The sequence below is a fragment of the Asparagus officinalis genome, chromosome 5 (genome assembly GCF_001876935.1).
Source record: "Asparagus officinalis chromosome 5, Aspof.V1, whole genome shotgun sequence".
Lineage (NCBI taxonomy): Eukaryota > Viridiplantae > Streptophyta > Magnoliopsida > Asparagales > Asparagaceae > Asparagus > Asparagus officinalis.
The window spans coordinates 42,748,167-42,763,820 of record NC_033798.1 but is presented as its reverse complement, the minus strand read 5'-3'; the positions used below and the strand labels follow the sequence as shown (position 1 = coordinate 42,763,820).

The 15,654-nt window shown below is 42.4% G+C and overlaps 1 protein-coding gene across 1 annotated transcript; it reads right to left on the bottom strand.

Moving 5' to 3' along the window:
- On the bottom strand, positions 12,210–14,515 carry LOC109843960 (pectin acetylesterase 12-like). The gene is made up of 5 exons (XM_020412958.1): positions 14,362–14,515; positions 13,587–13,669; positions 13,364–13,493; positions 13,183–13,256; positions 12,210–12,478 (listed from the first exon to the last, which is right to left on the bottom strand). The coding sequence occupies exons 2-5, from the start codon at positions 13,662–13,664 to the stop codon at positions 12,443–12,445; spliced, it is 318 nt and encodes a 105-aa protein (XP_020268547.1). The 5' UTR covers positions 13,665–13,669; positions 14,362–14,515; the 3' UTR covers positions 12,210–12,442.

Below are 15,654 nucleotides of genomic sequence, written 5' to 3'. Positions count from 1 at the left end.
AGGCTCTAAAATGCAGCGGGAGGGTTTTAATCATCTTGGAAATGATTAAATAGACACAGTGGGAGGTTCTTAATCATTTTTTTATCATGATTAAGAATCAATTGGTTTTGAGTTATGCTTAAGAATACCCTGTGTAGCATTCTTCAGAAACTTCCTACTAAATAGGTTATCTCGAACGTACTAGGGATAATACTTCTTCAGGAACTTCTCATTTATTAGCATCATAAGTTTGTCATCATTTTGGGTGACCAAACGATATACGCCGTTTGAGTAAACCGTCTCTACCACGAATGGTCCTTTCCATTTGGGTTGGAATTTTCCCTTCTTCTTGGAATTGAGGATCATTGGTTGTCGAACGGCAAGGACCAAATCTCCTTCTTTAAAACTCCGTTGTCGGAATTTCTTATCAAAAGCCCTAGAGATTCTGTCTTGGTAGAATTAAATCTGCTGCTGTACTTCTAGACACTTTTCATCTAACATCTCGAGTTCTTCAAGACGTTTCTGATGTTGTTCATTAGTCTTCATCTCCGTTGCAAGAGTTAAGGCCACGGAGATTGATGTCGTCTGTATCGATGAGGGTTCCTAGAGTGAGAAGAGGGGGTTGGCATTTAGAGGGCTAAGGCCAAAGTCGAGATTCTTGGTGGAGGTGAGATCCCAGTCGAAACCGAAGCCCAAGCAGGGGTCGAAGGGGCCGTGAGTACTGTCGAGTCAACCCATCATCAGGGGAAGGAGTTGGCCATAGAGGGGGCATCTCTTCTCGAAGAACATGGATGACCATATCCTCACCATGTTGATGAGATTAAGCCTGATGCATGGAATAGGCTGAGGATGCTATTGATAGGATACTCAAGGGTTGGCCCTTGATATGAGAAGGAGACGACCCTAGAGTACAGACACCAGCCTAATCGTCATCTTGACATGAGGGTGTTGGTCCTCGAGTCTCGTCTCGCCCAATCGAAAGTGGTAGAGCAATTTTGGCTTCCCCGTGATGCAGAGATTCTAGAGGAAGTTCCAGATGTTAGCCTTCACATGAGTCTTAGGAGTTACCTGGTTCGTGGGGTCCAGTAGAGCAGGAAGTATATGGCTGAACGGAGCGAGTCAGAAGCTCAAAAGGCCAATCGAGAAAAGGCTCTTCTGCCGCTATCGACTAAGGGGAATGAATTAGGTGACATGCATCGAGATTGATAAGCTTAAGCGTGAGCACCACGAACAGAATAAGAAGATAAGACATTTATCTGAGAAGGTCACAGATGGGAGGTGGAAAAGGGATCGAGCTTTGGAGCAAGCCAAGGTGGATCGTCATGTCACCCAGCGTTTGAAGGTTGAGCTGAAAGAGGAGCGGGTGGCCCTTAAGAAGCACCAAGTAGAGAGCCTTGGAACGAGTTGTCCCTCGTCGAGGCCCATAGCTGCATTGCTCACCTAGATTCTAAAGCTCCTTGATTTGAAATCATTGAGGATTATTGCCATAGTATTTTTGGGAAGGTGGGGGTGTCGATGGCTTGCAAGATAGGATATATTATCTCCTGGCACAACTTCTAACTGAAATGAGAAGTGTGCTCGACCGTTTCCACTATCCTCTGAGGATTTCTAATTGCTTGGGCACACTCTTGGAGGTTGATAAACAAGGTGAGGGACTTGATCTAGGTGGAAGCGGTGCTGGGTATGAGGACACGCATGACGAAGCTAATGTCAAGGAGATTGACGAGGCAGGCGAGGGCTTGTCCAAGTAGGCCGATTAGGGTTCCGCTGAAGATAGTTGGGTAATTTTACCCGAGAATGATTAAGGGGCTGAGCCAGAAGTACAGTCGACTTCCTTGTCATCTCTTGGTGCTGTTTTCGATCCATCTCGTTCTTCCAATCTACCTTAGGGATTTTGTATATCCATATACTTTTGTTTTGTATCGTAAATGTTTTAAAGATATACATAAAAGATGTTTTTTCTCAATTGGTACTATCTTTTGTGCTTGTGTTGAACTACACTTAGTTTTATGGATTGGGATGACTCAAATTTGAGTCCTGAATTGCTAGTCAGTTTGGTCGTGCCTTCGCCATTTTTTATTATGATTCCAAGAGCTGGTAACATATGCCTTGGACTTATGAAAATGATGCTAGGGTCTTGTATTTATATTTATCTCTATCTCATAAAAAATGAGAAGTGTTCTCTGCTGGAGTCGACGAAGTCTAAGTACACATAGGCTTGAATTAGAATGACTTGTTAGAGTAAACTTAATGAATGAAATTTTAATTGAATGGACTGGTAATGGACTGAGAATTAATGATAACTTGTTAAAAATATCTTTACTGTTCGAGTCGACTTCATTGAGGACTGACTAACACCTCGTTTTTAGTCGGCTACGCAAGTTGTCGGTCCATTGAGTCTGTTGCTCAAGTTTGATGGGCTGGTCCTAAGCTGAGGTTTTGAATAGTTGTCGACTATCGAGTTTTGAGGAGAATTTATGGAGGAAATGATGGGGTGCTATTAAGGTGGCTTTTTGATGTCATTGAATGTCGTACGTCATTGTCGCTTCGATTTCTCAGCAAGTCGTCACATCAAATGAAGGGCAACGCTTCATTTTTCATAAAGCTCTTTTTGATTCCCAGGTCAATCTCAGCTATTCATGCTGGATTGGGATGACTGTTCCGATCTTGACTTGTGTCCCCATCGGGGTCTATACGTATTTCCCCCTTTGTGGAGAGATTCTTCTTACACACTTCTTGCCCTAGCTTCCTATATTAGAATTTCTTGTTGTTGTTGATCTTCTATTCTAACTTCTGACGATCTCTGATGGCTTTCGAAGCTTCCATCATTGGCCATAACGAGATGAGAATCGACCTTCTTCGACCCTTCTACTTGAAGCTTTGTAAGGCAGAGCTCGAGGTTTATCAAGAGCACTTCGATCTTCCCAAGGCTTTTACTTTGTTGGTTCCAGGGAAATCTGAAGCTGTGTATCATCATGGCAGCAATAGGTTGCCTCTCTATCTAAGCACTTCACCCTTTCATCCGCTAGGTGTGTACGGCTCTAGGGCTATCCCCTTCTTAGATCATGCCAAACTCCATCGCCACTTTAGTGGTGTTTGTGATGATCTGTCATCTGGTTGGTGTCGACACAAGTCTACACTGTTTGGCCACCTCATCAGTGTCAAGATGATAAAGAAGGAGGGGCATTACTTCTTCCTGAATGTGGGAGGCTTTAAGTTGGTGACGAACACTTCTGACTCCAACAAAGATCGGAAGGAGAAGTTCATGTGGGTCTTTGGAACTGACCCCATTTTCTCTTGTCGACTTGGCCTGAGATTAAGAAGGACATGCTAAAGCCATGCTTGCTTTCGGCTGAGGAGGCGCAGAAACTTGAGAGGATTCGGGTGCATGTAGGGTCATGAGAGATCAACAACATCTTCGAGTCGGCCGTTCTTCGAGTGGCTGGCGTATCTTGGGTTTTGTCGGCTGAAGTCAATACCATCTGAGCAGCGGTCTTAGCTATCTCGTTGAAGGAGGGGAAGGGGGGACGACCCAGCTTCATCAAAGATGGTCTTAACTCTAAGGACCCAAAAATGATTGAGGGAGGAGCTAGCTCCTAAAGAACTTAAGATGGTGGCGGTGAATGCGGCTGAATTTGTAGCTCAGTTGGTGGGGCCGAGTGCCACCGTCCAAGCTGAGAGATTAGAGAAGAGGAGAAGAAGGCTGAACAGGGGTAAGGGCTACATGCTAGTGTCGAGCCGGCTCCAACCGAATCAATAGAAGTAGCAAAGGTAGATGTCTCCACTCCAAACCCCTAGGTTGGTTCACATTCAGATGTCATTCCCTCCAAGCTGACCGAGATCGTTATTGTCGATGAGGCTTCTCTTGCTTGGCCAATGAGGGGAGAAGAGGAGGCTAAGCCTATGGAGACTAAAATCTAGGGTGAGGAGCCCACTATTCAGTCCCTCCCTTCCGAGCCAACCTAGGGGCCTATAAGGAGCTTACTGATATTCTGATCCCCGTCGTAGAGGGGACAACCCAAACTTAGATAACGGGGAGTTAACGAGAGTCGACAAGGCTCCGACCTTAGAGGAGGGTGGCTATGTGGCCCTTCCGCCATCGCATTGATGAGCTCGACCCCAAAGTGTGGGGGAAGTTGAAGGTTACGATAATAGGTGTGTCGGATGAAGGCCCTCAGTAAGAAGGGGAGCAGCTTGCAGATTTCAGATTCGTCCCTAAGAATTATCTCGACAATAGAATCTCAGTTCTGGGATTGTAAGTGGCCTAGTCTCGGGCGTTGTGGCAATTCTTTCTTATGAGGGATGATAACATGCTTACAATGATGCCCAGCATTGGCCTCCATCAAGCCCTTAAGGGTTATCTAGTACAAAGGGGCCTTGATTAAGCAAGTGCTATTTTCTTAGCTCGACCTTGTGCAAAGCCTCACAGATAACTTTAACAAAGTGCTTGAGGAGGATAGGACAGCTCACGAGGCAGCTGAGTGGAAAGTTGTGGCCTTAGAGACTGAGCAGAAGGTGGCTTGGAATAGGAGCGAGGGTAGAAGGTGTCAGGAGATAAAGATGAGGGAAGAGATGATCAAGGGGCTCCAGGGACATCACAGCAAGCAATTGGCCACAATTGCTAAGCTTAAGGAGGAAAATAGCCGTTATCAGCATGAGATCCTTGATTAGGAGGGTCAAATCAAATATCTAACGAAGATGTCGAGGGTGAGTAGTGTGTGAGACTTGATGCCCAGGAATGTGCTCGGTCGGATCGCTTGGTGGCTCAGACCTTGAAGATGGATCTCAAAGAGGAGCGTTTGCTATGAGACATCTCTGGCTAACCTTCAATCTTTACAAAGTGGAGGTGTTGTTAGACTGCAAGGCAGGTTTCAACTATTTTCTAGAGTTGCTCCATCCTGAATCTAGACCTGCCCTAGATCGTATCTCTTACCCCTCTCATGTCGCCAACTGTGATGGTATTTTAAAGGAGATAGAGATAAGAGGAGGGGGAATAGTGTTGGATGTGTATGACGGGGACGATAGGAATGAGGAGTTGGTGGAAGATCCTATTAAGGGCAATGAAGTAGCCACCACTGCTGCTCAGCTAACTCTTGCTCCTGAGTTGAGTGTCGTTCTTCCTAGTTCAGCTCCTGACCTAAGCAAAGCTCCTTGAGTATTTAATGCACGCCAAAATTTTCTTTATTTTTAACTCTCTTTTATGTGAATACAAATGTGAATAGCGATGTAAATGTCTTGATATATGATGAAAAATCACTCTTTTGCCCTCTTGATTGGCATAAGTATTTTGGTGTAGCGTTATCTTGCCTTGAGATTTGTAATTTTGTATTGGTTTTTTTGGATCGAGGTGACTTTGTTATATGTGCGGCAAGTGTTGCTTCTCGATCTTGTTGCATGCCTTGGTGGTGTGTCGTGGTCTTATTCGCAAATGAGGCTAAGGTATTTAGAGTCGGCTGAATAAATGGAATGCCTTGGTTTTACCCTAAATAGGTACCAAGGTATTTAGACTCAGCTGAATGGATGGAATGCCTTGGTTTTACTCATGTGATACTAAGATCTTTTGGATTAGCTGACTTGTTACGTGCCTTGGTTTTGTCCCGAGAGTGCACCAAGGTCTTTAGTGTCGATGAAGTTCCTTGGTTTTACTCATGCGATACCAAGGTCTTTTGAGTCAAAGCTGACCGAGTGGTTAGTGTGCCTTGGTTTTATCCCGAGAGGGCACCAATGTCTTTTGTCGATGGCATGCATTGGTTTTACTCAAGTGATACCAAGGTCTTTTGATTTGAAGCTGACCAACTGATCGGTGTGCCTTGGTTTTATCCCGAGAAGGCACAAAGGTCTTTTGTCGATGGCGTGCCTTAGTTTTACTCAAGTGCAAGGCCTTTCGTTGTGAGTCAACTCGACTAGGCCTTAGGCCTTGGGTTTACTTACAATGACACCAAGGTCTTTGGGTACGTGCCTTGGACTTAGGTTAATGCCAAGATCTTAAGATGAGTCGACCATGTTGTTACGACTCGGCCTTGTGCTCCTGCGAAAATTTATGGTATTGTTAGAGTACAACAAAATAGAGCTAAAACTCAAAAAGATTTCATATCACAAGTGACATATATAAACAAGATTATTGAAACTATTTTTTGAGATGCTCGATATTCCAGGGATGTTGCAAGATCCATCCATCAGAGCTTCTCAGTCAATAGGTGCCTAGGCGCACTCCCTTGATGACTGTGTAGGGTCCTTCCCAATTGGCGGCTAGCTTGTCGCGCCTAATATCTTTGTTGAAAATGGATTTTCAAAGGACGAGATCGCCAATGTTTAATATCCGAGATTGTAGTAATGAGCAATGCATTGCTAGTTGATGACTTAGGATCGGAGAGCTTCATCTTGAACTTCGTCGATGAGGTCGAGCCCGATTCAAAGTCCTTTTGAATTTAGATTTTCACCAAAATGTTACAGCGGATTGACGGCATGCTAACTTCAACTGGGGCTACTGCTTCGGTTCCATAGGCTAGCTTGAATAGGGTCTCATCAGTAGAGTTCTTGTGAGTTGTGCACCGTAAGATTCCAAGCATTTCTTCAACCCAATTCCTGACCGCCTTGTCCACATTCTTCTTCAAAGTTTAAAGGACACATTTGTTGGCGGCCTCTACGAACCCATTACATTTTGTGTGCGTAATTGAGGCGAATTTGAGTCTAATGTTCCATTCCATGCAAAAGCTTTGAAAGCCTATCCTGTCGAACTGAGTACCGTTATCAGTGATGAAAGAGAGAGGAACGTCATATCGGCAAACAATAGTTCTCCATGCAAAATTAGTGATGTTGCTCTCACCAATTTTGGCTAAGGGTTCCGTCTTAATCCACTTGGTGAAGTAGTCGATGGTGATGATCAGAAATTTTTGCTGCCCAGAGGCTATAGGCAGAGGCCTCAGCAAGTCTAATCCCTATTGAGCAAAGGGAATCAGACTAAAGATGGAAGTGAGCTCGGTGGCTGCAGCTCGCGGAATGCTTGAAAAGAATTAGCACATCTAGCATAAAGAGACGAGTCTCCTTGACTCGGCCAAGATAGTGGGCCAATAATACTCATGGCGGATGACTTTTTGCACGAGGGGTCTGGGCCCTAGATGATTCCTGCAAGTCCCTTCATGGATCTCCTTGAGGACATATGCGGCCTTTGCTGGTCAAAGACACCGAAGATTAGGGACTCACACTACTACTGGCGTATAACAACTGATAAAGTTGATTGTCGAGCATGAGGTGTCATCGAGCATTCATCTGCAAACTCCTAGCTTCAGTGGCATTCACTGGTGAGGTCCCCCCTATCAGGTACTGGATGCGTGGATCCATCAAACAGGGTTCCATAGATGTTTTGGCATGCATGAACGTATTCGACTTCTCCGTAACGCTAGGATGCCTGAGGATGCCTGTGTGTAGGGCCCAAAATTTCTCCTTGAGCTAGTCAACCTGAGCTTTGATAGAACATCTACCTGAGTGTTGAAGGCACGACGGACTTGGGCAATCTTGAAGTCAGTGAAGTTGCCCAACAGTTGTTTGTCTGCCTTCAAATATAAGGTCATCCTCGAGTCTTTGGCCACATACTCTCCATTTACTTAGTGGAAAACAAGTTGGAAGTTGGCTAAAATGTAGAGGTGGCCAGCCTTTACTGCTTGGGGTGGCTCAAAGACCTACCAAAAGTACTTCATATTCAGCCTCGTTGTTCAAGGGGGAGAAATCAAAAGCAATGGAGTGCTCATGTATTGACCCGTCAGGGCTGTGTAGAACCACTCTTGCTTCACTATCGGCTTCGCAGAGGACCCGTCCACCTTCAGCAACCACCAAGAGGTGAACTATGGAGAGTCATGCTCGAGGGTGTAGTGTCTCCGAGAGGTAGATGCCTTGACATCTTAAGATGTCAAAGGCTTTCGTGGACTGATGGAAAGGGTGGAGATAGTTCATCATCTCGAGAGGTCCACTCAATGAGGAAGTCGGCCAAGGCCTGGGTTTTGATGGTCGTTCTCGGCTCGAACTGTACATTGTACTCACTAAGCTCAACCAACCATATAACCATCCTTCCTAAGGTAGTGGGGCTGCCGAGTGCCTTCTTCAGAGGCATAGTCATCCGCACATGATGGTATGAGCCTAAAATAGGTGGGAAGTCTCCTAGTCGAAGTGATGAGGATGAAGGAAGCTTTCTCAATAAGAGGATAGTTGAGTCCGACTACCTTCAAGATCCGGCTGACATAGTACACCTGCTTCTGAATACCCTCTTCTTCTCAGGCTAAGACAAAGCTCACGACTACGAGAGATATGGCCAGATGGAGGTACAAGATTTCCCCTTCTCTGGGTTAGCTTAACAAAAGCTTGGTGCTGAGATATCTCTTGAGGTCATTAAAGGCCTCGCTACGTTTAGGATTGAGAACTCATGGCTCATCACTTTGGGGGGCATCCTTAGCATGTGTTCAGGCCCCCAGTCTAATACAACTGTGTTCGCCAATAGGAACGCAATCATGGCTCCTTGTTGAGGTTCAACAAAGCCGGATACAATCTTGACCTTCTTCACTCCTTTTTGGTTGATCGGTATCGCATGGAGCTCCTCGACGGGAGTCGTCCTCTCTCGCTCCAATATTTCCCCATCTAAAGGCATGTCTTCTCAATGGGCAGGGCCTCTAGCATTCCTATTCCTTTCATCGAAAGCAGATAGTAGGATCTGGGCTCCTTCTGATTTCTTCTGGTAATTCCGACACCTTCAGGAGTCAGACACTTCACCATCTGGTGGTAAGTGGATGGGACTGCCTGTAAGTTATTAAGGGCAGTTCTTCCCAAAATAACATTTCAACAAAGATGGATACAATCTTGACCTTCTTCACTCCTTTTTGTTTGATCGGTATCGCATGGAGCTCCTCGACGGGAGTCGTCCTCTCTCACTCCAATATTTCTCCATCTAAAGGCATGTCTTCTCAATGGGCAGGGCCTCTAGCATTCCTATTCCTTTCATCGAGAGCAGATAGTAGGATCTGGGCTCCTTCTGGTTTCTTCTGGTAATTCCGACACCTTCAGGAGTCAGAAACTTCACCATCTGGTGGTAAGTGGATGGGACTGCCTGTAAGTTATTAAGGGCAGTTCTTCCCAAAATAACATTGAATGCTGACTTAAGAATCATCACTAGAAACTAAGTCTGAATAGTGGACAGGTGAGGATACTCGCCGACCGTTAAAGGGTGATTGTCATCCCTTCTGGTAAAAGAGAATGCCTTGCTAATCCAATGAGCGGTCCCCGGTAAGGTTGCAGCTTGGATTTATCGATGCCTATCTGGTTGAAGGCATTGATGAATAGAATGTTCGTAGAACTTCCCGAGTCGATCAAAATCCTCTTGACTTGAAAGCTATTGATTCCAGTCGAGATGATGATGGGGTCATCGTGAGGTGTCTCAACACCTCACAAATTCGAGTCATTAAACAAAATGGGTTGATCAATCCTTGGTTGCTTATCACACAAATTAACTTGCAATGCTCGTCTATCATATTTTTTACGATCGTTGTTAGACCATCCTCTAGCTGTGGGTCTACTACTGATAGTGTTGATGACCCCTCTATTGTTGGGCTCGACTGGTCAGATATCTGGTGGTGGGTAGGGGCGAGGCAACCTAGAATAGGACTTGTTGATGGCTCCTCCAGTGTAGGCCCTCTCCTATCTTGCTATGAGACTAGCCCCTTCAAGTATCCTCTTTGTATCAAGTACTCAATCTCTCTCTAAAGGACCTGGCAATCATCGATAAGATGGATGTGACCTCGATGATATTGACAATATTGTCTGGTGTCTCAAGACCGAGGATTCGACTTAATGTGATGAGGGCCAGAGTTAAGATGCCCCTCTTTCTGGACCATGTAGAGGGCTTCCGTGAGAGAAGTGTTGAGGGCATAGAGGATCAGCTGAATGGGCTCCTTCTTTCGATCCCTCTTGTCGGCCCGGTTTGACCAAGGTTACTTTTGGGGGGATCCCTTAGTGTCTCTCTTCTCTGCAGGTGGTCGGCCTCTCCTGCCGACCTAACTGCCGGTGTTGTCAAATTTTAGTTATAGAAATATATGAGTTTAGAGCTACGGAATACATAATTCCTTTTAGTTTTGATTTCCTTTAGAGGTAAGAAGGATAAGTCTGGACAGTTTACAACATAATTGATATATGTGATTCATGAAAATATTATCTGATTGTATGTGCTTTATAATAAAGAATATGTCATGAATTAATTTATTGACGTTTGCTATGAATAAATATTTCGTAGTAAATAAATTTGTTTCAGTATTGCTAGACTACAATGTTGTAACGATGCACTTTTCTCCTGGACTTAATGTTGACACAGAGGCTGTAATATCTTCGAGTATACCCCAGTTGAGCAGGCATCCCCGAACTACGGGTAGTGAAAATGCTAGGGCAAGTCAGGGAAATACCAAGTCCCCTAATGTGATAAATGATGCCCTTGATGGGAATATCAGAAGAAGATCAGGACCCAGGACTCACGAGGTAAGGACTACTCATGCCGCTAGGACTATGAGTGCGGTTACTGAAGCTCAATGTGGTGTTGAAGGGCTCAATGGTTTAATTGCGATGCAGAGCAGATTCATAGAGAGACATGCTGAGTTAGCGTATTGACAAATGGAAATTCTAGAAAATAAGTCAGAAGCAACTGAGAAGCTAAGCAAAAATACTAGGTGTCCAAAAGAAGACTAAATCTATGGGTTGTGGCTTTGAAAAGTTAAAAAATTGGTCTCCACCATCTTTTGAGGGAGGTTCTGATCCAATGGTGGCGCAAGAATTATTGATAAAAAAATGAAGAAGTACTTCAGAGGCTTGGGTTGTTCAGAGGAGCAAAAGATAGCTTATACTACTTTTATGTTGGACAGAGATGCAGAGATCTAGTCGAAAACTAACAAGGCCAGCTTAGAGTGGGAAGGATATTCCTTGGAGCTAATTTGTTGAGCTATTCACAAAGAAATATTTTTCCTTGTATGTTAAATCTCACATGAAGAGGGAACTTATAGATTTGCAGTAGGGTGACATTACATTAGAAGCATATGAAGCTAAGTTCATTGTGTTGTCTTGATATGCACCTGAGGTAGTTGAGGAAGAATTCAATAAGGTAGAGATGTTTGAGAATGGGTTAAGACCAGAAATCTACAAGAAGGTTATTGTGGTTATGTCAAAGAATTTTACGAAGGTAGTAGAAAAGAGCAAAAAGAGCTGAATAATTAAGTAAAGGAGAGAAGACTACAGAGGAACCAAACAAAAGCGGGGACCAAGAGAAGCAGCTCAAAGACCAGAGAGACATGTCAAATTTTTCAGACCTTCTAAGAAGCCTACATTTTGAAGATCAAGAGCTCCAAGATAGAAATCAGCATAATCTGATCAGAACATTGGGTCCCCTATTCAAAGGCATGATGGTCAGTGTTACAGGTGGGGGTATAACTGCAAGGGTCGTATATGTGCCTTATTCCAAGGATGCTAAGAGTGTGGGAAACATGCTCACATTCCAAAAAAACCTTTCCAGCAAAGAAGGAAGCGAAGCCCAATGATCAGAAGGTGATATCCACACATAGTGATGGTTAGAAGTTTAAGACATAGGGGAGAGTATTTCCCTTGACAAAGTAGGATACTCGGGCATCTAACTCCGTTGTGGCAGGCGCACTCGTTATTTCCTCTCAGCTCGCACATGTGTTGTTTGATTCTGGTTCTTCTCATTCATTTTTATCTCATCACTACTAAATAATAAGGCATCCTAGACGGAAAATTCCGTCTAGAAAAATTAGAATTCCGTCTAGGATGAGTATTCTAGACGGAATTCCGTCTAGAATACGCCTCTAGGAAGTTTCCGTCTAGGATGTAGTATTCTAAACGGAATTCAAAACCGTCTAGAATACATCCTAGACGGATTATCCTAGACGGAATTTCCGTCTAGAATATTGCATCCTAGACGGAAATTTCCGTCTAAGATGGGTATACTAGACGGAATTCCGTCTAAGATGGGTATACTAGACGGAAATTCCGTCTAGAATGTTTTCTTAATTTTTTTCCTAAAAAAATAAGCATTCTAGACGGAATTTTGAGCATTCTAGACGAAATTTCCATCTAGGATGCTATGCTACAGTAATTTTTTTTTTTTTTGCTGCAGAATCTCACTTGGAACAAAGATGAAACACAAAGAAGATCTGTCACATTCAAAACATGAAGCACACGCAAGATCATAAGAAGAAATATCCCAATTCCGATGACTAAAAAATCAATTTTCTTGATGAACAAAGATTAGAATTCTGAATGTTCTGGAGTCAACACATAAATTCTTAATGATAATCTGTACACAGAAATTCTTAATGATAATCTGTACAAAGCTCTTAATGACAATCTGAATGTTCTCGATGGCTTGGACTAATGAAGGAAGAATGTCCTCTATGCATCGCCATGCCATTCGCACAAAGTCCTAGTTGTTCCAGACGTAGAGAGCCCTTTCCGCTACCTGATCAGATTCAAATACCAAACATGAGAATTGATTGATGTCCTCTGCCCATGAACAATATTCTAGCACCTTAATCAATCAAACGTCTAATATAAAAAAAAAAGTTTGCCATCTTTTTTTCACCTGTTGCTTTATGATTTTTGCATGATGATCTTAAAATCTGGTAATTAACAAATGATAAACTGATTCTCTTTTGTAATTTGTTGTTGATCCCCCACAATAATATGCGGATATTTTTTTTCTTTATCATAATAGTACCAAAAGTATGCCAATGTTTTGATAAAATGCTACTTTACAAAATGCAGTATCAAATGGTCAAACAAAACTGGAACGAAGGATAGTTGCTTTATGTAAATATTCAGTTTCTGGAGAAGTGGAGGTATCCAACTTGTAGCACAATTCCATAAATGCATCAACTTGATATTATTACCAAATGCACGAAATGCTTTCAGTACATATATATCCAATTTGCAATAGCATAAATCAATGGTGTCTAAAACAGTTTCCAAGAATGAGATTTCGGTTGCTTTATAATATATCAATGGCAGTGAGAATGTTATCTGTCATGAATCATGGCGAATATCAAATATTTTCTTTTTTCAAATATCATTAATGAAATGGATGAATACTATGAGTTCTACTTATAATGAATTCTCAAGACATCACAGATCAAGCAATATCAGTAAATTGACAGTCATACAGACCCTATTGTAGCCTTCCCCGGTGAATGACGCACCATCACAATAGCGAACCTTGACTCTGTTCCAATTATAGAAGTCTGCAAGAATTATAAAACCAGTTTCAATGAAAATAACTTCTAAAGGATTTTGTTTTGAAACTAGCTAAACAATTCAAAACATAATGAAGGGTTCAGCATGAGTATACCAGGATTCTCTTCACGTTTGTCACTCATTATTCCAGTGAATGAAATCTCCTTCTCCATATAGTAGGATGAACCACGGCGTGATTTCTTTCGGTAAGTACATGTTCTTAGGTTATTGCACCAGCCTCCTCCCTATGACATTATAACACGAGTTTCAAAACAGAAATATGCTTTTGGACTATTCTAATAACTTATATTTAATGTTATAATGTAATGTCTACAGACCTCTAAATTAACGAGCCAATTATTTGCTCCTGACCCAAATCCATGATGAATGTGGTAACCAGGTGGGCTACCATCCATACATACTGCATCAAGAAAAATTGATAAGATACAAGTAAAATTTCTAGTCCCAAATGCCTTAAAACATGAAATCAAATTAAAATTACAGTGAAATTAGAACGTGAGAAAACAGTGAAAATTTGTCTAGGATATAAATGGATAGAAACAGGCTTTCTAAGGCTTAAGGCACAGTAACATATGAATACAAACGCAAATAATACAGAAACTGGCTTCTCCAAAAGGAAAATTTTCCTAGGTTCCTCGTCTCTAATTGGCTGAGCAAAAAAGTTCCCAGGCTAAAATAACAATATGTCCGATCGAAATTTGAAGCAATTAATTGCAATCAAACAAAATAAAACAGTAGATTTTTGTAAGAGAAACCAAAAATGAAGGTTAGGAGAACAATATCATCATGCCCAAAATGAGGAAGAAACAAAAGGAATTCCTCCATGTATTTCTCTTAAATTCCAACTTCCACTTTCAGTCCCCAAATTTCAGGTTTCATTTATTACAAAAATAATAATCGAGTCTCAAATTAGATAAATAACATAGGGATTAGGGAGGAAAATACACAAGGCACAGGACATAGGATATAAATGATAAAATAAAAATATACATTAGATTATCACTTCAAATACTTTCTAATATAGCCCTTTTGCTAGTATTCAGCAGATACAGAAAGGAATCATCTAATCAACAAACAAGAAAAATATTTAACCTGTCGTATAGTTGCTTCAATTTTTTTTGTGCTTTGACATCAAAAGGATCTGCATACATCCAGAAATCACAGAGGAGAGACCAGAGGGGGTGGCCAAAGGTCGCCGGAGCGTTGCGCTCGACGAAGAAGTGGCTGTACCAGGCAAGGCCATAGCCTGTGAGTACCAGGCGAGGCTGTAGCCTGTGAAGGGGACGAAAGGGAGGAGCCAGAGGTTGAAGAAGAGGGAGAGGAGGAAGAGGAGGCCAAGGATGGTTCCGATGAAGTGGAGGGTTTCTTATTACGATATTGGGCGGAAATTTTGGGTTGAGAGGGGGAATTTCAATTTTGGGGGAGAAATTTTGGAGAAGAAGCGGGAGAGGGAGGGTGAGGGTTTGGGGGAGGCGAGGCTGAGGGAGGGTAGAGCAAACGGGTTAGGGAGCGCAATGGCTTTAAGTTTAGTGGGTATGTGGGTCGGGTTCGGGTCAGGTTACGGGTCAGCCATTTTTTTTTGAAATGAAAAAAGTATTCTAGACGGAAATTTCCGTCTAGGATAATCTTTTCATTTAAAAAAATATTTTTAATAAATCCGTCTAAAATGTATTATTCTAGACGGAATATTCCATCTAAAATAATACATTCTAGACGGAAAATTCTAGACGGAAAATTTCCGTCTAGAATATTCCATCTTATACGGAAATTTTTCCGTCTAGAATATTCAGTCTACGATTTGTAATATTCTACTAATGCATAGATTTGCTAATAAGTTGCATAGAACTTCAGAACTATTAGAGTCTAAGTTATCAGTGTCCACCTCAACCAACGACTATATGATTACTAATCACATATTTGAGAGATATGAGGCAATAGTGGGAGATCAAACTATGCATGTGAATCTTGTGTTTGTTGGTATTCATGATTTTGATGTTAATTTCGGTATGATTTAGCTTGCTACCTACCATGCAGCTTCAAATTATTTTCAGAAGTGAATTTCATTTACAATTCTTAGGGAGTGAGTTTTTTTTCTAGGCAACGGGTGTTAGTGTTCCTCTATGTGTCATTTCAGCTATTGAAGACTGTAGACTGGGTTGTCAGGATTATCTTGCTTGTGTAATGTCCACCGAGAATAAGGAAGTTAGATGAAATTCCAATTGTTCGGAATACCCCAAGGTGTTTCCTAAAGACCTGCCAAGGCTGCCACTTGATAGAGAGATGAAGTTTGCTATTGACTTGCTTCTAAGAATGGGACCGATCTCCAAAGCACCTTATCGAAAGGAACCGATAGAGCTGAGGGAGTTAAAAACTCAATTTTAGAAT

Bases quoted from the DNA above. Each gene is read 5' to 3' on its own strand.
- LOC109843960 (XM_020412958.1), bottom strand. From the start codon at position 13,664: ATGGATGGTAGCCCACCTGGTTACCACATTCATCATGGATTTGGGTCA. The intron at 13,494-13,586 runs GTCTGTAGACAT...ATAATGTCATAG, and splicing joins ATTGGCTCGTTAATTTAGAG to GGAGGAGGCTGGTGCAATAA. The intron at 12,479-13,182 runs GTCTGTATGACT...GAATCTGATCAG, and splicing joins CCGGGGAAGGCTACAATAGG to GTAGCGGAAAGGGCTCTCTA.